Genomic DNA, 26,404 nt, shown 5'->3' with positions numbered 1-26,404 from the left:
CTTCAGGGACCTTCTGTAGGAACTTGCAATAACTGTGTCATAAATACTGGACTAAGATCACTTAGTTCTGGCCTTATCAAGGATGAAGACAATCTGCATATGTAGGAAGAATTTGGCACCTTCATCCTGCCACAGCACAGGAAGGTGTGCTGGCCAGCAGGAGAATTGCATGCAAGTCAGAGAGCTGCTGTATAGCAGTTGGTGGTGTGAATGGGAAATATGCAAAGTATTTTTAGGTTTTTGGAGGACAGGCAGCTTATCCATGCCAAATGTTGTAGTTGTGAAGGAACCTAAATCTAAATTGGTCCATAGGTTGGATCGCTACCCTTAGTTTATTTAAAACATGGCATTTGGAGAGAGGTAAAATACCAGCACACTGTGTCTTTGCCTTTTTTTTTCTGAAGCAAATTTGTTGAGTCTATTTGCAAAAGGATTTGCTGTAGCAGGGCAGTAAAGAGGTATGTGACTATTGTGATAGACCTTCTTTGTAGTGTTAATCCTAATAGAAATAATCACCTGTATTGATTTATAAGGATGGAATTGAGTAGAGACATTGATTCAAAAGAAGAGAATAGCTATGAACAGTTTGATTTATGATAGTATTAAAGCAAATGATGCAGCTTCAGTTTGTACAACCTAAGGCTGCATGCCCAGTGGTTAGTTGTTGAAATATATTTAGCATAGAGCTGTCAAGTTCTCTATGAGAAGCACACTCCTGATGGAATGTATAATTTATTCTGTTGAGGCCAGGACTACATTTTCTGCTTGCTGTGTGGGAAGCTGCTACCTGCATATCAGTGGTTCTGTGGAAAGGACTGCTTTAGAATGAAATAAATAACCATTTTGGACACTAATTTTATGAGACAAGAATGTAAATGCAGCAAGTAATCAGAGAGCAAATAAACAGTGGCAACCTAATTTCAGAACCATCACCACTCAGTTTGCAAGTTATCTTTCCTCTGTCAAAGAATGAAACTCAGCTGCCACAGGGAGTATAGTACTATCAGTGGTCAGTTATGATGTGAAGAAAATACAGTGACCTTTTGTTATGAGACAGGGTCCCTCACTGGTGATCATGACCCTCACAGGGTCCCTCACTGGTAGGTTTGCAGTGCTTCCTGAAAGTCTTGGTCTCTCAGAGTGACTCTAGTGTCCTTTTCCCAGTTCTCCCTTAGTCTTCTCTGTATTCCTCGATTACAGCTTGGGCTACACTGAGGCACAGATGTTGCTTGCCTTGGTTGTTTGTACCTTGAAACTATAAGCTACTCCAGGACAAGGCCCACATGTTTTCCAGCATGCACTGTCCATGCATATGTGTACTGAATATTGGGTAACATATTTCAGTGTCAGTCAGGTCCCAAGGGTTTGTCTAATGCAGACAGGTGCCTTCAGGAATCTGTACTTTCTCATCTGATTCCAACATCACCACCTCACACAGTTCTGGTCCTGATTTCCCCCATATCTAACTTGACAAGTTTGGACCAGAGAGATAATCTTCAAGTTATTTTCTCAGTTTTGGTGAATTACTTATTTTGAATGGTCAAACTCACAGATTCTTTCAGTGATTATTATTTCTAACTGACGTGTGTTTCCTTAGGGAGCATGACTTCGGCAACGTCACCTATCATTTTAAAATGGGACCCCAAAAGTTTGGAAATCCGGACTCTAACAGTGGAGAGGCTTCTGGAGCCACTCGTTACACAGGTAAGGGGTGTGTTGAAACACTTGGTTACAAGTGTATGTTACTGCTGTGCTATGTGCGTGTGTTCCTGTATGACAGGTCGGCATTCCTATCACGACTGTCCATGAACTTAGAAATCCTTAAGAGTGAATGAATCATGCCGTAATGCTGATTACTGCCTGAACTACGGACAATTTTCTTGCCCAATAGGATTTCAAATGCCTTTTATAAGACTCTTCACAGGAATTTTAAAATTAAGTTGATGAGATAATTGAAGACAGGGACTTAGTGAAGGAGACTCTAATTTGAAGTAATGGATTCAAAGCCTAAATAAACCATTCTTAGCATACTTTCAGATGCTAGTGCACAGTTTGGAAGAACTGTATCAGCTACTGCAGAGCAAATATTATTTACTGAATTACTTCTTTAGTTTACAAGGGAGATTGCATCATGTTGGAATGATGACATGTTCCATTTTTGGGTTGTCACCTTGCCATAATGTGACAAGATGACTGTCACACAGAAAAAATATTTTCAGGATTTTTACATTGAGAAAGTTAACTTTAAGGTCTTGTGAAGCATATTCTTTGTATATTAAATTAGAAATTTATGAATATAAAAATTTGAGATTTTTTGTAGAGAAATATTATATTTCATAGTATATTTGTAGAGAAATATTATACTAAATTAAGTAGAGGCCCTTCAGTTTGTTTTCTATGGCTACAAAGTACCATAAACTTAATGGCTTAAAGCTTCAAAAATTTATCTTTCTATGGTTCTGGAGGTCAGAAGTCCTAAAGTCAGGGTATTGGCAGAGCTGTATTTCTTCTGGAGGCTCTAGCGGAAAATCCATTTTCTTGCCTTTTCTACTTTCCTGAGGCCACATGTCTTCTTTGGCTGCTTCCTCCATATTTAAAGCCAGTGATATAGCACCATTAAATCTTTCCTTGACCTCCTATAATTCTGCTCTCATACCTTCTCCTGCCTCCCTCTTATAAGGACTCTCACTACTGCAGTGGATCCACCCAGATGTTCCAGAATAACCTCTTCTAATGTCCTTAGCCAAATCACATCTGTAAAGTCTCTTTTGTCAGTTAAGGCAACATATTCACAGTTTCTAGGAATTAGGACATGCACATCTTTGAGGGGATCATTATTCATTTTATTATAGCTTACCCTCTGCCCTCCACAAATTCACATCGTTTCCACATGCAGATCATTCACTACATCCCAGATCCCCCAAACACTCAACCTACTATAGTGTCATCTGAAGTCTAGAATCACATCTACATTCATCAGCCTAAAAGTTCAACTTCAGCTAAATCATCTACATTAAGTGTGGGTAAGGTTCTGGTTTTAACTCATCCTCCAGGCAAATTCCTTTCTATCTGTGTACTGTGAAAGTATTAGATAACAAATTATATACTGCTAGAATGCATTGGTGGGGCAGGCGTGTGGTAATAGTAACAGACATTCCCATTTGGAAAGGAAGACAGTGAAAGGAAAACAGGGTTAGTAGTCTTAAGAAATTTAGAAATCCAACTGGGGAAACTCCAGATTTCAAAGCCTGAGGATATATCTCTGTGGCTTGAGGCTCTGCCCCTGGGCCTGGCTCTTCCTCCTATTAATTACTATTCCTTATTCTTAAGAATATCACATATTTTCAGCTGTGTGTTTCTACCAGTGCTCTTCCTGTTGGTACAATTTTGAGAGACCAGCCACCATTTTGAATTTTAGTCTTTTTCTTTCTTTCAGTCCAAGCTGGTAGTGTTTCTATCTACTGATACAACATTCTTAAAACACTTGTGGTTCTCCCCTATATGTCTCTGAGATTCACTCTGTTAGAAAAAGGGCTACATCAGAGAACTTTTCTGGATAATCTCAACTGCTTTTTGTTTGGCCTCTGCTGAAACGGCTGAAGGGATCCGTGAATTGCATTCCTGAGCTCTTCAAACAGCTTTCTGAATGACAAAATATTCTGAGCTTTTAAAACTTACAAGGCACTAACCAAACATTAATCAGACACAATTGGCTTTCTCTATAGAGATAGTGAGTCTTCTAATGTTAGTGCCTTTTGCAATCTGTGTAAGCTAAGAATTGTGTGAATCATTAATTCTGAGTTCTTTTAAGCCTGACAGCTTTTCCCTCCATTTATGTCTTTCCTCTCACATTTTACTATGAGCTGAAGAAGAAACCAGGCCACTTCTTCTTCACTTTAGAAATCTCAGCTGAATTTTTTCCAAGTTTATCACTTATAATTCTGATTTCCACATAAATGTAGGAAATAATTTCACTAACCTTTCTGCTGCTCTGTAGTAAAGATTTCCTTTCCTCCAACTTCTGATACTGGCATACATTATTTTATTTTACTTTGCTTTATTGCACTTTGCAGATATTGTTATGTACAAATTGAAGATAAGACCCTCCATCAGCAAGAAGATTATGACATTCTAAAGGCTTGAATGGTTGTTAGCAATTTTAGCAATAAAGTATTTTTAATTAAGATGTGCATATTTTATAGACATACTGCTATTGCACACTTAATTAAACACATTATAGTGTAAATGTAACTTTTGTATACACTGGGAAACCAAAAACTTTGTGTGACTTGCTTTATTGCAATATTTACTTTATTGAGACACTCACTTTACTGCGGCAGTCTGGAACCAAATCCGCAGTGCCTTTGAGGTACGCCTGTAACATGTTCCTCATTTTCTTCTGAGCCCTCACCAACATCTCCTTTGTCATTTGTATTTCTGCTAACAGTCCATTTATAATTATTTAGATGTTCTGTAAGACCGTATGGGCTTTCTCTATTATGTTCCTCACCAGCAGGGTCTTCAATATTCCTATTTTTACTAACAGCCTGATCAAGGCAATCTAGGATTTTTCTATCATGCTTTCCAAAAATCTTTCCAGCTTCTGCCCATGATCAATTCCAAGGCCACTTCCATATTTTCGGTTTTTGTTATAGCAGCCCCCTGCTTCTCATTACCAAAGTCTGTATTTCCCAATTGCTACTATAACAAATTACTAAGATTTTAGTAGCTTAAAACAGCACAAATTAATTATATAGTTCTAGGAGTCAAAAGGTCTAAAAATCAAGTTGGTGGGACTAGGTCTTTAAGGAAGAAGTTCCTTGCCTTTTTCAGCTTCTGAAATGTACCTGCTTTTCTTGGTTGAGGTTGAGGTGATTTTTTCCCAGCTTCACAGCCAGCAGCATAGCAGCTTCAGGTTGTCTTTCTGACCTCTGCTTCTGCCATCAACCTGCTCTCTGATTCCAATTCTCCCACCTCTCCCTTATGAATACCCTTTTGATTACATTGGTACTACCCATATATTCTAAAATAATCTCTACATCTCGTGATCTTTAACCTAATTTCATCTGCAGAGTCTTTGGCCATTTAAAGTAACATATTCACAAGTTCTAAGGATTAGGAAGTATACCTTTTGTATGTAATTGTGGAAACATTGAATTAATTTATGTGCATTTTTTCATTTGATTATAATCCCATTAGCCCTGTAAGAAATTTTTAAAGACATAGCTAATATTGATAGCCCCTTAGATTTGGGAGTATGTTGGCTACTCAGGTTGTTATCTGTGAACTAAGCCTGATACACGAATCATTTGTTATTGGTCTGCAATAAGCACCGAAATTGAGAATAAGTGCTTTAAACATTTTATGACAATTTTATGGAGTAATTTTATGTCTGTTGAATCTAATAAAATTTGGAGTTATATTTTTAAAAATGTTTAAATTATTTTGTTGTATTTTACAAAATTTTTGTAAGCTATTGAAATAGCAAAAATATGGTCTTTTTTCATAGATGGCTTGCGAAGGACTGGCTCAGGAGGTACTTTGGAGTCCGAATGATCGAGTGGCTCAGTTAAAGGCAGACTACCTTCTCCTAGCCTCCTAATTTTCACTTCCTGTTTTGTATCAGTATATTTTGTCCTATCATACAGATTATGTGAGACAATGATTAACCATAATACCTGGTATAAAGTAAATTTGAGTAAATGTAATTTTCATTTTTCTTTTTTTTTATGGCTATATAATCAGACTCATACTAGCCATAAAGCAATATGCATAAGTCAGTGAGAAGGATAGGAGTGAATATGGCATGGGCAAGCACAATATTATGCATACATTTATTTTTATTTCTTAAAATTTTCATAGTTATTTATACTTTGATTTTGTTCTTGGTTCATCTAAAGAATAGCACATCTAACCCTGGCTGGCGTAGCTCAGTGGATTGAGCGCGGGCTGCAAACCAAAGCATCGCAGGTTTGATTCCCAGTCAGGGCACATGCCTTGGTTGCAGGTCACGGCCCCCAGCAACCACACATTAATACATTTCTCTCTCTCTCTCTCTTTCTCCTTCCCTTCCCTCTCTAAAAATAAATAAATAAAATCTTAAAAAATAAAGAATAGCACATTTAAGATTACAGTTAAAAGTTGTCTTTTCCATATATTTTTCAGCCCAATTATCCACAAGTGTTCTGTCAGATAAAAACAATGCATTTAAAATATATATTAAAAGTAAGGACAGTAAACTGTTTCATATTTGTTCACTTAATGCAAGAGAATGCTTAAAACTCACACTGAACTTTGTACAGTGACTTAACACTGCAACTGGTCTTAACATTTCTTAAATATCTCCTGATATCTAAATGGTTTGTTTCTTCCTAGTGTTCCTACTCTGATATAAAAAATCATTCTTTTTAAAAAATGTTACTTTTAAGACATCTTCTCTATATACTATTTTTCCACAGTATTATGGCTGTGCTATCAAAACTACACATTCCCTCCCCTGAAATGCAACCTATGTGACGACCCCTGGAGGATATATGAATAAGAAGGAAGAGATAAGAAAATATGAGATAAACACTCCATGTTCAACATTCAATCAAAATGTGGACTAGTCAAAAAATTAAACCAAGTCTTTCTTTGTATCAAACACACACACACAAACACACATAAGACTTTATACATTGAATACAGTTTGTATCAATATTTGCTGACATAGTATGCCCGTAGCTCTTCTTCAGTGGCTGATGAAGATGGAAAGGGGAAGTAATCAACATCAATAGTTAAGGGGTTCTCAATAAACTTTATTCACTGTCATAAGAAAATGACATTAGGGTTTACTGTTGTTAAGTATTTAAAATAGCCAACAAAATATCACCTTATTTCAATCATAATGTATATGAGTTTGCATATTTATCTTATTATATCAAAATGGCAAGATTCCTTCTCAATGAATTTTACACTATAGAAGTCACAAAATTTCAAATGATGAAAGAGATTTATCTTAGGAAGTTTAGTCTTTGAAAAAGATGTCTGGCATTTTTTTTTTAATTTGGAAAATTAAAGCTTTGTAATGGGCCACATTCCATGATACTAATTATTAGGAAGCTAAAATACTTTACCAGCCAACTTTATTAGAAAATTTTAAAAAATTAGAAAATTAAGAAAGCTCTTAGATAACTCTTAAAACCAAAGGGAAATTGCAAACTACATATGGTAATGAAAAAGGTGATCTCTTCCTAATAAAATATACATACCCAGTAAAAGCTGTGCTTAGTACAGAATTTTCAGCTTAAATGACTTTGTTATTTAAAAAAAGATGAAAATAAACTAAGTAATTATCTTTAAAAATTAAAACAAACATAAAAAAAACCTAGGTAAACAGAATTTAATAACAATGAAAGCTGGAATCACTAAAATAAAATGCAAACATTAAAAGGATTAAAAAGTCAATATTTGATTCTTTTTTTGAAATGGCCAATAAAAATTCCTTAAGGCACAAATTATGAAAAATATGTAGAGTAAGGATATATAAAATTGTAAATGACAAAGCTGGAAGAACTCAAGGGACAGGTGAGATTAAAAGAAGTGTAGTAGAATAATATTACATGTGATGCCACCCCAGTGAAACATGGACATCAATCCAGAGAAGGGAATCACTTCCTAGAAAAATTGAAATTACCAAAATTTATCCAAGAGGGAGTGCAAAACTAAAATAAGCCATATAAGTATTAAAAAGCTGTTTAAAGATCTGTTATCGAAAAGCATCAGAACAGATGGATGCATAGCTGATTTATTAGACCTTTGAAGAACTCATAATCACAATGTTATTTAAACTATTTCAGTTATAGAAAAAGACAGATAACTACTCATTTTTTAAGAATCATAATTTTCATATTAATAATCCAACATACTTTAAAATGACTTTTTAAAAGGACAGTAATGATGCTATCTCATTTCTGAGTTTAAATTTAAAAAACTACATAAAATATAGTAAGTAGCATCCAACAGTATATCAAGAGACCAACATATATAGGAATTTTTAAAAGGAATATAATGATAGCCTATTACCAGGAAATAAATAAAAATATTTCAGTAGGTAAATAGATTATATCCTTAATAGAATGTTGCAGTTATTTCTAATAAAAACTCTAAATAGAAATAGGACCAAACTTATAAAATAAAGGAATGTACCACATGAACTTGGGAATAGGACATACAAAGCCCTATTTTTATGATATGATTATATACCATTAAAATTAATGTGAGAATGGGTTAGGTGGCTAAATAAAAGATAAATATACAAAAATAGTTTTCATCTATTTAAATCAGCTAAAAATTAAAACAGGAAAATATAGTTGGCCCTTCAGCAATATAGGTTTGAACTATATCTGTCCACCTGTCTGTGGATTTTTGTTCCAATAAATACCTATACTCTTTTTCATCCTCATTGGAGAGTTTATGGAAGTAAAGGGCCTACTATATGCATTATCTATGCCATTTTATACTGGGGACTCGAGCATTCCCAGATTTGGAAGCAAACTCCTGAAGGTACAAAGGGACAACTTATGTTTTGGGGAAGTCAAAAGTCACAGATGGATTTTTGACTAGAGAGGGAAAAAGTGGAATTCCTAATCCACAGGTTGTTCTGGATCAGCAGTTAATCTGCAGGATCAACTGTATTATCCTTATAATTGAAAAAATTTAAAAGGCCCATTATTTTTCATATATGAAATATACACTAATTTTTGAGTTTTTTTAAATGTGCAATTTGAAGGCCTCTGCATCTTTTCTTATTAGGAGGAGAATAATATATATTAAAAACAGGATTTAAGAATAAGTAGTGAGCTTCTGATTTAGGAATTTACCTTATTCACATGTAGTAATATTTAACTGAAAGATTATAAAATATTTTATTGTTTTAAAATATTATTTTATTCTCTAATATAACCATTTCTTAAATTGTTATTCTTTTACAGTATGTGTGTGTGTGTGTGTGTGTGTGTGTGTGTGTGTGTGTATAACTAAGAGTAGTCATTATTTTGGAAGTAATTCTTCAGTTGAGGTTATATGGTATTGGATTGGCCAAAAGTCTGTTTAGTTTTTTTCCGTAAAGGAAAAGACACATTTTTTATTTCCACTGAAAACTTTATTGATTTGGATATTTTGAGTATATTGGCTATCTCCTGCTATTGGCTTTTAGTGGGTAGAGACCAGGGGTGCTGCTAAACATCTTCCAGTGCATAAGACAGCCCCACAGCAAAGAATAATTTGGTCAAAGTGTCATTTGTACCAACAAACTTCACAAACCACTTTGACACCTTCAATCAATCACAGAAGGTTCTCCATATACTGACAAATATTTTTTGGCATTTCAGTTGCGTTTTACCTGTCTTGAAATAATAAAGCATAATACACCAAAGATGTTACATATTTTCTTCTATATTCAATATTAAAATGGCTACGTAACAATTTACCAATTTTGATAAGTTTATTTTAAATGTGTGCTGATATGACAGGTGTCACAATACAATCTAACAAAGTTGTTTTGAGTGAGCTAAAGACACTAAGCACTATTAGAGCCATCATATGAAAAAAAAACTAAATGAACTTTTTGGCCAACCCAATAGGCTGTTTGACAGTTATTGTGTCTGCTGCTTCTGAAATAGGAGTTTAATTGACTAATATATAGTCTGGAGTTAGATTAATTTCTCTTTTGAGATTATGTTCAAAATGTTGACGTGTACCACCAGATAAATGTGGCACTCTTCTTGTTATAAGGCCAGCTGTGTTGGTGTGTTTGGAAACTTGAGTAATGTATGGAGCCCTTCTAAACAAAAAAGAACAAAACAGAGCAAAATACACACAAATCCTAGAGTCCATATAAAGTTTATAAATGTGGAATTAAGTATTCACATATGTTTATTCATAAAGAAATATACAAAATCAGTACAAAAAATTATAAAACCAAAATATTGAAATTAACATTAATTTGATGGATAATATTGTTTTGCTGACTTAAATCATTGCATGTGGTATAAATATGCAATGATTTAATTGCACATTTACAATTATGGTGCTGACTGCTCTGGTCTGTGTAGTGTGTTTGCTACTCACCACCATGGGCCAAGTGATGAGTCAATTCTTCCTACATCTTTAGGGCCACCAACTGCACATTACAAGCTATTGAATGCACCAGGGCATCATTCACCCTTGTTTAACATAAATATACTTGCAGTTAACAGGCATTGTCTGCCTCTGTTCCCTTTTTATCACCTTAGGACAATGAAAGTTAAATGATAAGGCATTACAGTTTTGAAATACAAGTGAACTATATTAACAATGACTCAACTAACTTATCTTCTATCACAGTCTTTACTTTCAATGATTTCTAGTTTAAATGCTGTCATTTTTTTTAGATATACTAATAAATCAAATTCCACTTAGTGAAAGATGCATGAATGCTCTACATACTACCTCAATTTATTACTTTCTTTCTCTTAATGAAAAATGGTGGGTTGTGGGGTTTCTCCCACATTTTGCCAAAACCCAGCCCATCAATCCTGGTTTCTGTTTTACATGTAATGCTTTGAGGCTTGTACATAGGAGTGATCCAATCTGCTGAACTAAATTGTCTACATTTCTTCCATTAGATCTCGTCTTTGCTTGTCCTTCTGCTCTGGTCTTAGTTGGAGCCCTTTCTTAGTAGTATGGAACTGACCGCAGATGATTAGAACCTCCAAAGTGAAAAGGGGGATAGGTCCTAGGGTTTCTTGAGTAGTTACCGTGTATGTTTCTGATAATATCTTAGGTATTCCCAGGAATTCAACCTGGTAAAGTCAGTATTATTTTCTCCATTTTACAGATAAAAAGAGAGACTGAGATCACAAAATAAAAGACCTAATGTGAATTAGACTGAGTAGTAGGTCTGTAGCTCCCAGAGGAAACGTGGGCTGAAAATACGTAATTGGTCAGTTGCCTGGTATGTCAACCACAGAGAATGTGTAGAGGGAAATGGAAAGAGAGTAAAAGAATACATTGAAGGTGTGGGGCGGAGTGAGCTCTCAACATTGAGACAGGAAAAAAAGAAAGCAGAGCAGAACAAAGTATTCTTGCTGTCAGGATTTAGTACTTTTCATTGTTTGCATCACCTCCTTCTTACTCACACCAGCTGTTTACTGATGTACCAACATAACCTAAACAACTTCCTTAACTTTCAGATGAATACATTAACATGAAAACAGAGCCACAGGCATGGAAACATGGAACAGATTGAAAGTGACCAGGAGAGAGGGGGAGGGGGATAATGTGGGAAAGGATGGGAAGGGATTAGACAAAGAAACATGTATGAATGACCCAAGGACATGGACAACAGTGTGGGAATTGACTGTGAGAGTGGAGGCTGGGATGGGCAGAGGAGGGCAAAGGGGGAAAAATTGGGGCAAGTGTAATAGAGTAACAATAAAGATGATTAAATTAAAAATAAATAGCTTCTAAGAAACAAAAAATAGAAAATCAATTTTCCTGTAAGATGGATAATGCATAGGAATACCCACATTTAGCAGTAACTCCTTATTTTATGCTGCTTGACAATAAACCCAAGCCTTAAAAGTATTTTTCTCTTCTACTTTCTATTTCAGTGAATAATTATGAACTATTTAAATATGAAAAAGGGAAATTACAAGTAAAATTAAAGTAATGCCAAGAAGAGTAATGGTTTTTATGTGCTTGGAACAGGACAATTAACAAAATCGTATGTATTCTAATTCAAAAAATTAAAGGGAGAAATTGTGGGAGGTAAGCTAACAAAATTGCTCATAATTACTTTGGAAAATACAGAAACCTTCTCTGAGTTGGCAACCAACAAATCCATTATACCAAGCATCAGAACACCTAAGAAGTGAAACAATTGCATTTACTCAGGAAGTCCTCAACTAACAAAATAATTAAAGCTTGTCAGAGATCTGAGATAAAAGATTGGGGCATGTCAACACATCTTCTTTCTGTTTCTCCTCATCACATTGGAAGTACAAAAGGTATGCTTTGTTTTCACACAATTAAAAAGGAAAGACCAGGAAAAGTAATGGAGACTCTAAACAGCCTTTTTTCTTTCATTCTCTCGAAACTCTTGAGTCCTTCTGTAACACGGATCTCTTGGCTTCATGGCCCTGACTTCTTAGTCTTTGTTTCCCTACCTTGGCTTTCTGTGTTTTTGTTTTTCAGGGCTTAGTCTTGAGTCACCTCTTTTCTTTCTTCTGCATTTTCTCCCTGAATAATTCTGCTCTTCCCTGGGCTCTTAGATGCTGACAACACTCAGATTTGTATTTTCAGTCCACACCTTTTCACCAGGTCTGTTTCAAGGAGCCTTGTTCTCATATTCAAGGTTTCTCCTTGGTTGGTTTCTCTTTTCTTAGATCTGCCCTTCTTACTTAATGACAATCTCTCTCTCTCTCTCATCACTGAGGCAAGACTATATGCTAAGCAGAGCTCAAATACAGTTTTTGGAGCAACTCAGTTGTAATTCTTTAGTAGGCTGTAGTGCCTTTTAGAAATTAATGGGCTTACAAGAGTGTCATTTCTACTGGTCAGATTTTTTTTTTTTTTTACCAGTAATTTTGTGCTTTATCATCATGAATATTGATAATTGTTGCCATATTATTATCTGGGCTTAGAAAAATGAGAGTAGAAAATATGATTGATATTTTAAAAGATCTCCTGTAGCATGTTAGTTAAATTTAAAAATGAAAAAAGATGTTTGAATTACTTGAAAATACAAAATATAGCTAATATTGTAAATGTACTATGATGCCCTGCAGTAATGGCTGAGATGGTAATTTTATTCTAAACTGCCGTTTTCAATGGCTTATTTAACACAAATTCCCAATTTATACTGTTGACTAAAACTTTTCAAGCTTGTTTTCATCCCCAAGGGGAACTTTATAGAGAGATGAGAAAAAAATCCCTTTAGCTGACTTATTCAAGCATGACAAAAATGATTTTCACTCAACTGTTAAAAATTCATAATGTTTTGTGGCTTGTATATATTTAAATGGTTTCTAAAGTTTGTTCTTCACATAAGCATGTTTCCCAGAAAGGGCAGGCACTGTAGTCCAATAAAATATTCAAAAATTTAAAATAGCTAAACATTATTGAAAATTGAAATTTTAATTGTGCAGAATGTTTTTTCATTTAGCTAATGTCAGACCAATTTTGTAGGCAGATAGTGAAAGGATGCTAAATTTAGTTTATTTTCTTTTGCAAACTTCTCTCTGTCAACTAGGTAGTGAACTTTTAATAGCAGAACTAGTGACTAATTTTGACTTGGGACAGTTAGTGTTCTCATTTGTATTTTTTGTCTTCTTTCTATTTATTATTAGCTTTTTTTACTATCTCAGATACCCATTAACCATGAGTATTTAGGTATTATACTTTGTGTGGCTTCCATGAATTATCATTGCTGTTCACAAAGTCATTGATGACTAACTACACACATATGGGGATGGTATTTGATAACTGCTAACATAGATTTTCAGATGTGATTTCAAAAATTTTGACTTTATTACTGAAGACAATAAAGTGATCAGTAGCCTAAGGCTGGGTAGAAAGGAAATGCTGTGGGAGCGTACGTGAGTGAGGCGGACATTTTTTCTAGACCTGGATTTAGAACAAGAGAGGGTTTTAGGTATATTGTTTCATCTTTAGTGTTCTCTGATGGTGTGATGACCCTCATCTTTTAGCATAGAAATATTATATTTTATTGAAGATATAATTGACATATAACATTATATTAGTTTCAAGGGTACAACATAATGACTGGATATTGTATTTGTGAAATGACCATCATAATAAACCTAGTTAACATTCATCACCACAAATAGTTGCAATACTTTTTTGTCTTGTGAACTATTAAGTTTTACTCTCTTAGCAACTTTCAAATATATGATGCAGTATTATTAACTATAATCATCACACTATTACATCCCTTAAGTTATTTGTTTTATAACTAAAAGTTTGTATCTTTGACCCCCTTCATCCATTCACCCATCCCCCACCCACCCACTACCTCTGGCAACTACCAGTGTGCTCTCCCTATCTATGTGTACATTTGTTTTTATTTTCCCCCTAAGATTCAAAATGTAAGTGAAATTTTGTGGTATTTGTCTTTTTCTGTCAGATTCATTTTTAGCATAATGCTCTCAACCACCACCCATGTTGTCACAAATAGCAAGATTGTATTCTTTATTATGGCTTAATAATATTCCATTTTCTCTACATGCCACATCTTCTTTAATCATTCTTCCTTTAATGAACACTTAGGTTGCTTCCCTGTCTTGGCTGTTGTAAATAATGCTGCAATGAGCATGGGAGTTGTGTATATCTTTCTAGTTAGTGATTTCAATTCATTCAGATAAGCGCCCACAGCAGAATTGCTAGATTATATGGTAGTTCTATTTTTGATTTTTTTGAGGAACCTCCATACTATTTTGTATGGTAATGGTACCAATATATATTTTTACCAACAGTACCAATATATATTTTTACCAAAGGGTTCCCTTTTCTCCACATTCTCACTAACACGTGTTATCTCTTGTCTTTTTGATAATAGCAGGTATGAGGCAATATGTCTTTGTGGTTTTATTGCATTTCCCTGATGATTAGTGAGGTTGAGCACCTTTTAGGTACTTGTTGGCCATCTGTATGTCTTGTTTGGAAAAATAGACATTCAGCTTCTCTGCTCATTTTTTAAAATTGGATTGTTTGCTTTTTTGCTATTGAGCTCTAAGAGTTCTTTATATATTTTGAATATTAATCCCTTACCGGATGTATAATTGGCAAATATTTTCTCCTATTTCATAGGTTTCTTTTACTGTACAGAAGCTTTTTAGTTCAATGTAGTACCACTTGTTTATTTTTGTGTTTGTTGCCTTTGCTTTTGGTGCCAAATGCCCGCCAAAATCATTTCGTAAATCGATGTCAAGAAGCTTACCTCCTAGGTTTTCTACTAGAAGTTTTATGGCTCCAGATATTACACTCAAGTCTTCAACCTGTTTTGAGTTATGGTAATTTTTGTGTGGGTAACATAGTTGTTTAGTGTCATTCTTTTGCATGTGACTGTCCAGTTTTTCTAACACTATTTATTGAAGAGGCTGATCATTTTCCAATATATGTTCTTAACTTATTTTTCATAAATTTATGAGCATATATGTATGGTGTTATTTCTCATCTTTATTTTTCCATTGAGCTGTCTGTTTTTATACTAATATCACACTGATTTGGTTACTAGAGTTTTCTAATATAGCTTAAAATTAGGAAGTATGATGCCTCTAGCTTTGTTGTTCTTTCTCAAGATTGCTTGGCTATTCAGTGCCTTTTGTGGTTTCATACAGATTTTAAGATGGTTCTATTTCTGTGAAAAATGCCATTATTATTTGACAAGGATTACAATCTTCATTCTTCCAATTCATGAACATGGAATATCTTTCCATTTATTTGTGCCTTTAATTTCTTTCCTATCATCTTATAGTGTTCTGTGTAACAGTCTTTAACATCCTTGGATAAATTTATCACCAGTTATTTTATAAAAATGTTATTTTATCATAGTTTAGGACTAATGGTTTATAAATATTATTCTTGAGGTTTATATTATGATTTTAAATTATAACTGCATTTTTTCTTTTTGTAAAACCACCTCTATTGGATTGTTATCATTCCATCCCTCATCTTTGTTTATGCCCGACTAGGTTTGTGTCACTCTTTTATTCTACCATTTCTCTCCACAGACATATTTTATAACTTGTGCATCTCTTAAAACCCCATCTATAGGGATGGATTCTTAACTGCAACCCAGATCCTGATGACTAATGCTGCTCCAGCTGTGCCAACACACAAGCCTCTCTTCTCATTTTCATTGCATTACTGTGTCTATAAACAACCTTAGAGAGACTATAGAAATCAGTGAGTTTGTTCATAGTAAAGGTTTAAACATTTTTTTAATGAAACATAGTTGTGAAGGTAAGATGATAAAGTGGATATAAAGCATGTCCCATGAGTTGGAGACATCACAGCCAGGGCTCAGGAAGTTCTAGGGAGGTACTCTGCAAGAGGTTTACATAGCAGAAGGTCTTTGTTTTTCTCTCTGCTAATAAACTTATAATTTGGGGGAAATTACTCAAGTTTTTAAAAATGAAAGTAAAATGAGAATATAATATAGTTTTCATATATTATTCTGCAGTTCCTTTCTACTTGAAGCAAAATGATTGATTTAAAACACCCTAGTACTCACACACCATAAATGGGAGTGGCTTAAGAAACTGAGCAAACTGTTGTAGGCATTTACTAGAATATGCAGAGTAGCCAGACTCACGTTAATCTCATTCTCCTGAATTGTGCTACCTTAGCTTCCCACTTTCCCAATTATTGTCTGTCTTTGAATTTTAGTTAAGGAAACTCATGTGTCCAGACTCTTGCTGTCTGTTACCAATTAATCTACATATACCTGACACCTGACTTCTCCTGGGCTCTACTGATACTTCCTGGAGATAGAGACAGACAGGTTGTGTCTTTGTCCAGCCTGGGTTGCATTAGAGACTTCCAGATCTTCAGTTCTATTAGAACTTCAGAGAATGTAGTAATTCCGCAGAATTCTAGGGAGTAAAAATCAATGGAGAACAAGCCAGTATTAAGATACAGGAGTGCTCATTTTGTATCATGGTAGCATGTGGTCAGACAGAGAAGGAGCAATCAACACTAACATTTTAAAAAAGTTCCCAGTAAATTGCAGGTTTGATGGTTCTTAGAGTTGAAAGAATATAAGATGGCTGTGTTTTCAGTCATCCCAAAACTTGTGGAAAGCCATCTTTAAGATCATAATTTTTAATGATGAGGAAATAAAGTTGGAAAATAAATTTCATAGCAGTTTTTCAATTACTAGGCCTGTGAGAAGAGGAAATAAAGACTAATGTGGGAAAATAAAGTGAAATAGTTGAGATTTAAGCCTCGTTAGGAGATATCAGAGCGTATGAGAAATAATTTAAAACATTAAATTGCTAATGAAGAGTAAGTGAAAGAAGTGATAAAATGTTTTGGAATAATGTGAAAAATTATTTTATATTAGAAAGGAGCATGCAGAGGGCAAACGTGTAAATGAAAAGTTTATGGTTTTCGTCCTTGAAACTTGAAAGGCAATGTGGCCCAAATTAAAACTGGTCCCTGAAAAGGAATAAATATAGGTAACTTGGTCTTTTCTAGAAAGACATATTTTTCCTGCATGGGTTATGTGGCACATGGTGACTGGAAAATTCTCTAATGTACGTCTTTGAGTGATGCCTTTCTTACCAATAGGAGCTGTCATTTTATTTATTTTTAAGGTGTAGAGAAGTATAGGGAATGAAAATACAGTATTTCTGATATTAGAAAATTTGTGTTGAGAAGGCTTTCCACCAAAGCTGTATTGCCAAAGAAACTTTATTTTCTCTCTTTTTTTCTAACCTTCAGTTCTCTCCAGAAGCAGATTTATCAGTGCAGTTTGATCCTTTCAGCAATATAAATCCAGTGTTTATTGGTGTGGTGCTTTCATTATCTTAGATAAGCAAGTTCACCAGGGCTAAAGAGTCTTAAACAGTTTTCATTGCCATATTGGTGAAGATCTTTGGTTGAATATAATGGAATACCCAGATGCAAATGGCTTACACAAGGTTTTCTTTTTCTCATGTGCACTTGAGTCAGTTTAGCAGCTGAACAGGACCAAGGCTCAGGTCACATCTCTTACTTATTTAGCCTTATCCTCATGGACACGGAAGGGCTGCCTCACAAGAGTGATGTTTTCCTACAGAAACCTTTAGAGATGGAGGGAGGACTGAGACTCAGCCTGAAAGTCTGCTTGTTAATCAGGAAAGTATCTGAAGAAGGATTCTAAGGGAAGACAGAAAGACTCTTAAAACTAACAATTCACTCTTCCTCTCCTTTAGGCCTCACCATCCCTAAAGCAGAGTTCTTCAAATATAAGTTAAATCACTTGAACAGCAACTGAAGCCAACTTTGCCTAGATTGAATGTTTGGAATTCTCTTCAAGTTAATATAACTATCTCTGGTAAATCTGATGATTTACTCAATAAAGTAGCTAAAAATGTATGACCTCTGGTGGCAGCTTTCATGTTGTAGAGTAGCTCTTTTTGGGCCTTTACAAATGTTATGTCATTTTATTTTAAAAAATGCTTTTGGGAGAGATCATTAAGGCAAGATTATTGGACAGGTTCCTTCTTTCTTTCTTTGTTGTTGTTGTTGTTTCCTGGGGTGTCTTTATTCACTCCCAGAGAATTAGACAGACTTTATATTTCACATGAATTTCTAATAGTTTGCCTTTTTTTTAGAGGACCTGATTTTGCCATTTAGCATCCATTTAGCATCCATTTAGAGTTCTTTTGAGTAAATAGTCTAACTTCAACTCATTGGGAGTTTGTTGGTTTGCTGTGTTTATATTTAGAATCTGTATTTCTGTGCTTATTGCAGTTTTTCAGGAATGGGTTAAGTCCACAACCTATATAGGAAGGCATACAAAAAGTAAATTCTTAAAATGGATTTATATTTTACCTATCATGCTGTATTGTTTTATAACATAAAAATGAATTGCACTTCATATGCTAATAGTGAATTCTCTTATTACTAACTAGTAATGTAGAAGCATAATCAATCTTAGCATGCTGAGTGGTTACTGGATATTGAGTTATTTCCTAAAGACATATATTAATGTATTCAGCTTTCATAGCAAATTAAGCACATTCATGAAAACTATAGAGAGGGGTGATAAAACTTTAATGCATGATCTGTAGTATTTTAATTAACCATACATTATTCTGAAATCCTCTGCCAACTATTGATAAAATTTATAATAGTAAAAACTTGAATTCATCTTTCTCTTTTGTGTCATTTTGGAAAATCATGGAATTTCTTTCTCATTTGTTTTTAGCCAGCTGGACTTTTAGTAGATTAGTGATTTAAGACATTTTAAATTTATTTCCCATACCTGTATTTTTTTTAAGTTTTATTGAGATGTAATTGACATACAACACTGTATAAGTTTACGACAGCTTGACTTACATATATTGTGAGATGGTTACCACAATAAGTTTAGTTAACATTCATCATCTCATATAGATATAAAAAAGAAAGAACTTTTTTCCTTGTGATGAGAACTTTTAAGATTTATGCTGTCTTAGCAACTTCTGAATATACAATCCAGTGTGTTTACAGTGTCAGCATGCTGGACATTGTATCCTTAGTACTTATTTATCTTATAACAGGAAGTTTGTAACTTTTGACCACACTCTTTTAAACTCTTCATTTTTGGCCCTGGCTGGTTGACTCAGTGGATTGAGTGCCAGCCTGCAAACCAAAGGGTCGCTGGTTCAATTCCCAGTCAGGGCACATGCCTGTGTTGCAGGCCAGGTCCCCAGCCGGGGGCTCTTGAGAGGCAACCACACACTGATGTTTCTCTCCCTCTTTTTCTCCCTCCTTTCCCCTCTCTCTAAAAATAAATAAATAAAATAAAAAATAAACTGTTCATTTTTTACCTCTTCCTGGCTTTTCTATTTATGTATTATTATCAATCAATTATAATGCTATCAAGTGTCTCATTAACACTCAGCCTGGCTTTAAATCCAGGTCCAAGGGAATGAAAAGCAGCTCCTTGAATATTCCTTCCATTTTCAAGATGGCATCCCATTTACTTTTCACATGAAGGACATACACTTTGTGGAACTAGTGAGTTTTCCCCATTACCATGCTACCCTCCGATGATTTCATCTCCTAGGGAGGGAGTGGAATGAAACTGCCTTTGAAAATAAACAACATAATAATACCAAGTGACAGAAATATTGATGAAAAAATACTTGTTTCAGAATACAGATATAGCTATGAACTATAGATTATGGATTTGTTTTGGGGGCATTAGACATAGCATCTAGGTATTGTTACTTGCTGTGCTGTTCTAGATTTGTAAATAGTATTATATGATCATTTAAGCCAAAAGCCCATAGTCAACTGGAGAAAACAATCAGAAGGTCTAACCATGAGGACTAGATCATCATATACAGATTGGGAAATGGGGGTGTAACTGTTTGCAGACCCCACCATCACCCCCTATCCTATAATCTCAGCACAATGGATGAGGTGTGTAGGTGGTATCTGTCAGGGAGAACTTAAAGTTAAGACCTGGAGATCCGCAGACAGATACTCATTCCATTAATAAGTTTTGAAACATTTAATAATTTTATTTTAGTTTAGATATTGTTACACTTACAAGATATCTTTAAACTTGACATAGTGAAACCAAGATGATAGTAATTCTTAAGCTTATTTAATGAAGAATAATAGGAGAATTATTGGTCAAACAGGAGGATGAGTATCAGACAAATAGCAGTTGAAACCACCCAAAGCAAATGTTTTTACATTTTTGCCTACTGCCACCTTCACTCTAAAATAGCATGTTGAAAAAAAATAAAATTTGATCTTTTGAGTTAGTTTGATCTCTTAAGAGCCTATATCAGTATATAAATAAATGTAGCTTCATTACAGGACTTATGGCTTATTAATATTGGTGCCTTAACTTTTCTTAATTGTGAGTTCCTTAGATTTAAAAAATATTTTTCTTTGAGTAGCTATATAATTTTAATTTTTAAAATAGTAATATCTATTTCTCTTTTGGTAAAAATGGATATGTTGACACAATGGTTTTTGATAATTTGAGTATGATTAATAGAAACCAGGTTTTGTAGTAAATGCTTTTAAAATAGAATTCTGTATTTTGGTGTATATGACATTCCGTTTGCTGACATTTGGAAGGTTAATTTTGATTTCAAGGTGTTTCATTTTTACATCCTGCCTTACTTTATAATTTCTATTTCCTTTTCTACCCTCAAAAACAAAGATTGTAAACAAGTGTTCTTCCAGTTTTTACAAACACTTGAGAAGACATTATCAGTAGATATAGCAGAACATTGGAATATTTGTAAGAGAAGTCTGCTCTCCTGCCTTCAACCCCGTAGAAGCAAGAACTTCACTGCTAACTGCTTACTGCACAGACTGAGATAGTGAATGCCCAGGGTTTTTATGAGCATGCAGACAAGAGGGTGCCTTGGGAGACATGTGAACTCTACTCTTAGGGAGTGGATGTTGCTACCTGGACATCTGCTGTGTTAAAATGCCACAAATAACATGAGGCAGAATAGAGTGAAGTTTTCACTGCAGGTCAGGACTGGGATACATCGTGAGCATTTTGACTGGTTTTAGGTCAGCTAGCTCAGATGAGTGATAGCATGGAAGCATTCTGGGTTTTCACACTAGTGCCATGTTCAAGTTGCTGAATACTTTTTTTCCATACACTCTGCCTCTGGGGACCCCCTGTTATCTTGTTTCCGTCCATTTGTATACCATGAAAAAAAAGGCCTAAGAGGATTAAAAGAAGCTCTCATTAATATAGCATATAGTTTTTAAATTTTTTTATTGTTCAATTACAGTTGTCCCCATTTTTCCCCTATTGCTATCCCATGCCCTACTGAACCCTACCTCCTCCATCAAATTCTCACCCCCACCCCATTGTCTTTGTCCATGGGTCTTTGATACATGGTCCTTAACTTGACCCTACCCCTTCTCTCCCCCATTTTCCCCCTCATCCTCTCCTCTGGTCACTACCAGTTTGTTCTTTATTTCCAGGTTTTGAACTAAGTATTATTATGGATAAGAAAAGAGGAGACAAAATCCTTAAGAAAGTATAAAATCAAGGTTAAATTTTAAAATATGTTTTTAAGAAAAAAATGACTTTTCAACTTTTTTTAAAGATTTTATTTATTTATTTTTAGAGAGGGAAGAGAGGGAGAAAGAGAGAGAAAGAGAAACATCAATGTGCGGTTGCTGGGGGCCATGGCCTGCAACCCAGGCATGTGCCCTGACTGGGATTCGAACCTGTGATACTTTGATTCGCAGCCCGCGCTCAATCCACTGAGCTACGCCAGCCAGGGCTCTTTTTGGCTTTTCAGCTTTTTTAAGTGCCAGAAGAAGCACTGAGAAACAAACAAGGCAGTTCCTGGGAAATGCTTGTGCTTGGCATATAGTAAATGCTGAGTACATTTTTGCTGCTGTTAAGGGAAGAGATGCCATGCCACTTCTGGTATAAGTTTAGGATAAATGAGATCAAAGTCAACAAGAGAGTCACCAAGTTTTCATAAACCTGGATTCCTGCAAGTCCATTTAGGCACTGAGAGATGGAACTTCACTTTGTGATTTGGATGTGTATCCATAGGTGATTCTATCATATAAAGATACAATAGTTTCTTTTATGTAGGCTAACTAATCATATGTGCATGTACAGTGGAAGATAAATGAGCATAAGGCTAGTGAGTTGATTTATAGCTTGTAAGAGCAAATTTAATTTTCTCTACATATATACTTTATGACCTAAACACTTTCTGAACAAAAAGTTATTTAGAAAGTGTTTTGCAAGTTCATGGACATCAAAAGCCTGATGGACAAGATTATATTCCTTGAAGAATAGCAAAATTCTTAATCCCTAGTTGGGTTCTTAAAGTATGCAGTTATACAGCCCTCATTTAAATATATACATTATTAGCCTTAGCACTATGAAAAGGTAATAGGAAACATTTTACTCTCTAGAGAAAACCGAACCAGACTTTGAGAAATTACTCACTCATGACTATTAATAATAATCAATCATCAACATTGAAGCAGATTTAATCAAGTTACATAGAATAGAACAGACCATAAATATAAAAAGTCCAGTTGTCTTCTTTATTTTAATTAGTTCTAAGGAAAGTGTCATTTTTATATAAATATCATAAAAAAGGAAAGAAATTTTACAGTTGAACCTGAACATTTTTGAAGGTATAAATGGAATATCATCATCTGTGCTTTTTAAATATTTGTTTTTATCATATAAGTAAATGTACATTTAGGAAAGTCTAAAACTCAAAAAAATCTCCGAGGAGATAATAGAAAATAAAATAACTACTGAAACATTGACTTATTCAAATATTTTCCTTTGTAAAAATTTCAACATGATTGAGAAAAAAATCAATTTGCTTTATATCATGTATATTTACCCATTCTATTACATATTCTTCAGTGTGACATTTCATAGCTGCCTGATATTATACTGGATTGGTCTTTGAAGATTTTGTTTAACCAGTTTTTTATTGCTTGCATATTTAGGTTTCCCCCAGTTTTTCTGTACTGCAAATTATTATATTGTGTTAATGTGTTTTTTTGTTTTGTTTTGTCATGGTTGGTTGACTTTACAGCACAACAATGGACCTTATTATTCCTTATTTGTATCCCTTAAGTGTCATTAGTTTCTTTTTGAGGATAAAAGTGTCACTCTTAAAATAATAACTTTTGAAATAAAGGTTACCTTTTAAAGAAACTGTTGATTGATTTTCAAGAGAGAGGAAGGGAGGAGGGCAGGGAAAGAGAGAAACATAATTTTTTTGTTTCACTTATTTATGCATTCCTTGGTTGATTCTTGTATGTACCCTGCCCAAGGATCGAACATGCAACCTTGATGTGTCAGGAGAACACTCGAACAAACTGAGCTACTTGTTCAGGGCCAGTAAAGTGTTACTTTTAATTTACTTTTTTTTTCCTTAATTTATTCCTAGATTTCCATGTGTCTGTTTTATTTAAAGTACAAAAAATATGTAGCTCTTTAAGGGGACAAGTTAAGTGTATTGTATGCAGAGGATTTCAGAAATGTAAATCAAAAATGACATATCACCTCATACCTGTTAGGATGGTTATTATAAAAAATATTAAAGGATTATGGGTGTTGGCCAGGATGTGAAGAAAAGAGACTCTTTGGGCATTCCTGGTGGGACTGATAACCTGATATAGCCATTATGGCAAACAGTGTGGAAGAGCTTTAAAAAATTAAAAATAGTACTACTATATGATACAACAATCCCATTTTTGGATATTTTTTCCAAAGGAAATAAAATCTTTACTTTAAAGAGATATGTGCAATCCCATGTTTATTGCACCATCATTTACAGTAGCTACAATTTGGGAACAACTGAACTGTCTATCAACAGATGAATGTGTAAAGATGTTATGTTTATAATATATATATATGTATTATATATTATATATATGAATAATATTTAGTCATAAAAAAGAAAATCCTGCCATCTGCAACAGCCTGTATAAATCTGTAGGACATTATATGAAGTCCCAAACATATAAATAAAAATGCTACATGATCTGACTTGACTGTGGAATCAAAATAGTTAATAAATAATTAGAAACAGTGAGTAGAAGGGTATCTACCAGGAGTGGAGATGGGGAGAAGAGCAAGTGTTGGTCAAACTGTGCACAGTTGCAGCTATGATGGGTGAATAAGTTCTAGGGATCTAATGTACAGCATGATTATTATAATTAATAATACTGTGTTTTATATTGGAAATGTGCTAACAGTAGATTTCAAGGGCTCTCACCACACACTCATACACACATAGTAACTAAATAAGGAGATAGATATATTAATTAGCTTGACTGTAGTAATTTTTCATTATGTATATATGTTTTAAGTAGACATTATATTGTACACCTTAAACATATGTAATTTTATTACAAAAAATAAAATATCTATTAATGATTGAATCTAAAAAACAAACTAAGCTAACAAGAAGAACAGAGACAGAATCATGGATATGGAGAGCATTTTGATGGTTGCCAGATGAGAGCAGGGTGTGGGTGAAGAGATGAGGGGATTAAGAAGTATGAATAGGTTTTTACAGAATAGCCATGGGGATGTAAAGTATAGTATAAGAAATGGCATAGCCAAAGAAGTTATACGCGTGACCACTGGACATGAACAATGATGGGGGGGTTGCCTGAGGGACTGGGGGGTGCTGGGTGGAGGGGGGCAAAGGGTGAAATATCAGGACAACTATAATAGCATAATCAATGAAATATAATTAAAAATTGTCAAGGGAAAAAGCTAGTTATTTTGTTCTTTAAAATATTGACCATAGCCAGAAAGAACTATTTTGCTTTTTATCCCCTGTGAGTACAAAATAAGGAAACATTTTCTTCAGTTACTCTTTCAATATTTTTAGCAGAGTAGTACCATTTTTGTGAATTTGGAAATAAAAGAATGACTATTTGCCTTTTATAGTAGAAAACACTCATCTTTTTTCCTAATTTTTTGGTTTCTTGTCTCTCTCTGTTTCTATGTGTGTGTGTGTGTTTCACTATTTCTGTTGAGTATCTGATTACTTCTACGGTCCTATTCTATCTGTACAGTTGCACTCACTCTCACTTTTATATATTTGCTTTCCCTGTTTCCTTAGACTGTCTCTATCTCTTTTCTGTTTCATTTCCTAATTATCCATGTTCAAACTTTATGCTCATGTTTTCCCTTTCTGAATATATTCTCCTTTCTCCTTTCTGGCCCCAAATTCTAACTCAGTCACTACTTATTGAACAATACATAGACCTATGTTGGAAGCTGTGGCCAGGTTCTTAAATTTCAGCATGTAGGGGAATCATTCCTGGAGCTCATCTAAATGCAGGTTGTAGGACACTATTTCCTGAGTTTCTGATGGTAGGTCTGGCATGATACATGGAAATCTGTGTTTTTATAAATTGTCCTGCATGATTGGATGCATGAGGTACTTGAACCACACTCTGACAAATGCTATATTCAAATGAATATGACACCTTAGCTTCCACATAGTTGTTTTGGAGAAAGTTTCTTGAAATAAGCAGATATTGAACAGGACCTTAAGATACTGATTTGTTTCCCAGAAGGCAGAAGTTAATGTCAAGGAGAAACATAGATGTTTGCAGACTCCATCTTTTGTCTTCACTGCTTGGGGCCATCTCTGCATCTTCAGCTTATGTGCCACATATTGATGCCTTTGTCTGCTACTGTCTAGTCCATAGGTGTGTCACTTTTTAAAGGAGTCACTGGCCAAAAGGAATGGATATGAACTTGCTATGTGGCATAACCTTATAGTAAATTATTATAAAAATGAGAATACCATATCTAATTGTATCCATACCTCGTGTCACTATTTGCCTTTAATGGGACAAATGTGTAAGGGGAATAGCTAATAAGCAGACTTGAAAGTGGTTGATTCCACAAAAATATCTGTTAAATACACTAAACTATTTTCCATTGATATTTTTTTATTACTGGCTTCTGAACTGAAATTCAAAAAACGATCCCCAGTCCCTAAAAGTACTTGGATATGGAAGCTATTTTCTGAAGTTTTGTATTTTATTGACAGTTAAGTTTAATCTTACCAGGAGTTAACAAAGGAAATATTTATCAGGTTCCTTTGTTAAAGTTACTTTGGATCATTCTAGTTGTTAACAGAATATATTCAAATTAACTTACATA

At 34.4% G+C, this 26,404-nt stretch overlaps 1 protein-coding gene across 4 annotated transcripts in view; it reads left to right on the top strand.

Annotated features, from left to right (window-relative positions):
* The window catches only part of CTNNA2 (catenin alpha 2), a 1,104,880-nt gene that overhangs the window by 133,514 nt on the left and 944,962 nt on the right, over positions 1-26,404 (top strand). For all 4 annotated transcript variants that reach the window (XM_045827749.1, XM_045827747.1, XM_045827750.1 and 1 more), the window contains exon 2: positions 1,598-1,704. In XM_045827749.1, coding sequence (XP_045683705.1) covers positions 1,603-1,704 — 102 coding nt within the window. In that variant the 5' untranslated portion in view covers positions 1,598-1,602. The remainder of the gene's footprint in view (positions 1-1,597; positions 1,705-26,404) is intronic.

The sequence above is a fragment of the Phyllostomus hastatus genome, unplaced genomic scaffold (genome assembly GCF_019186645.2).
Source record: "Phyllostomus hastatus isolate PE091 unplaced genomic scaffold, TTU_PhHast_1.1 phas_scaffold_78, whole genome shotgun sequence".
Taxonomy (NCBI): Eukaryota; Metazoa; Chordata; class Mammalia; order Chiroptera; family Phyllostomidae; genus Phyllostomus; species Phyllostomus hastatus.
The sequence above is the reverse complement of the archived record's forward strand: the minus strand, read 5'-3'. Positions and strand labels throughout refer to the sequence as shown.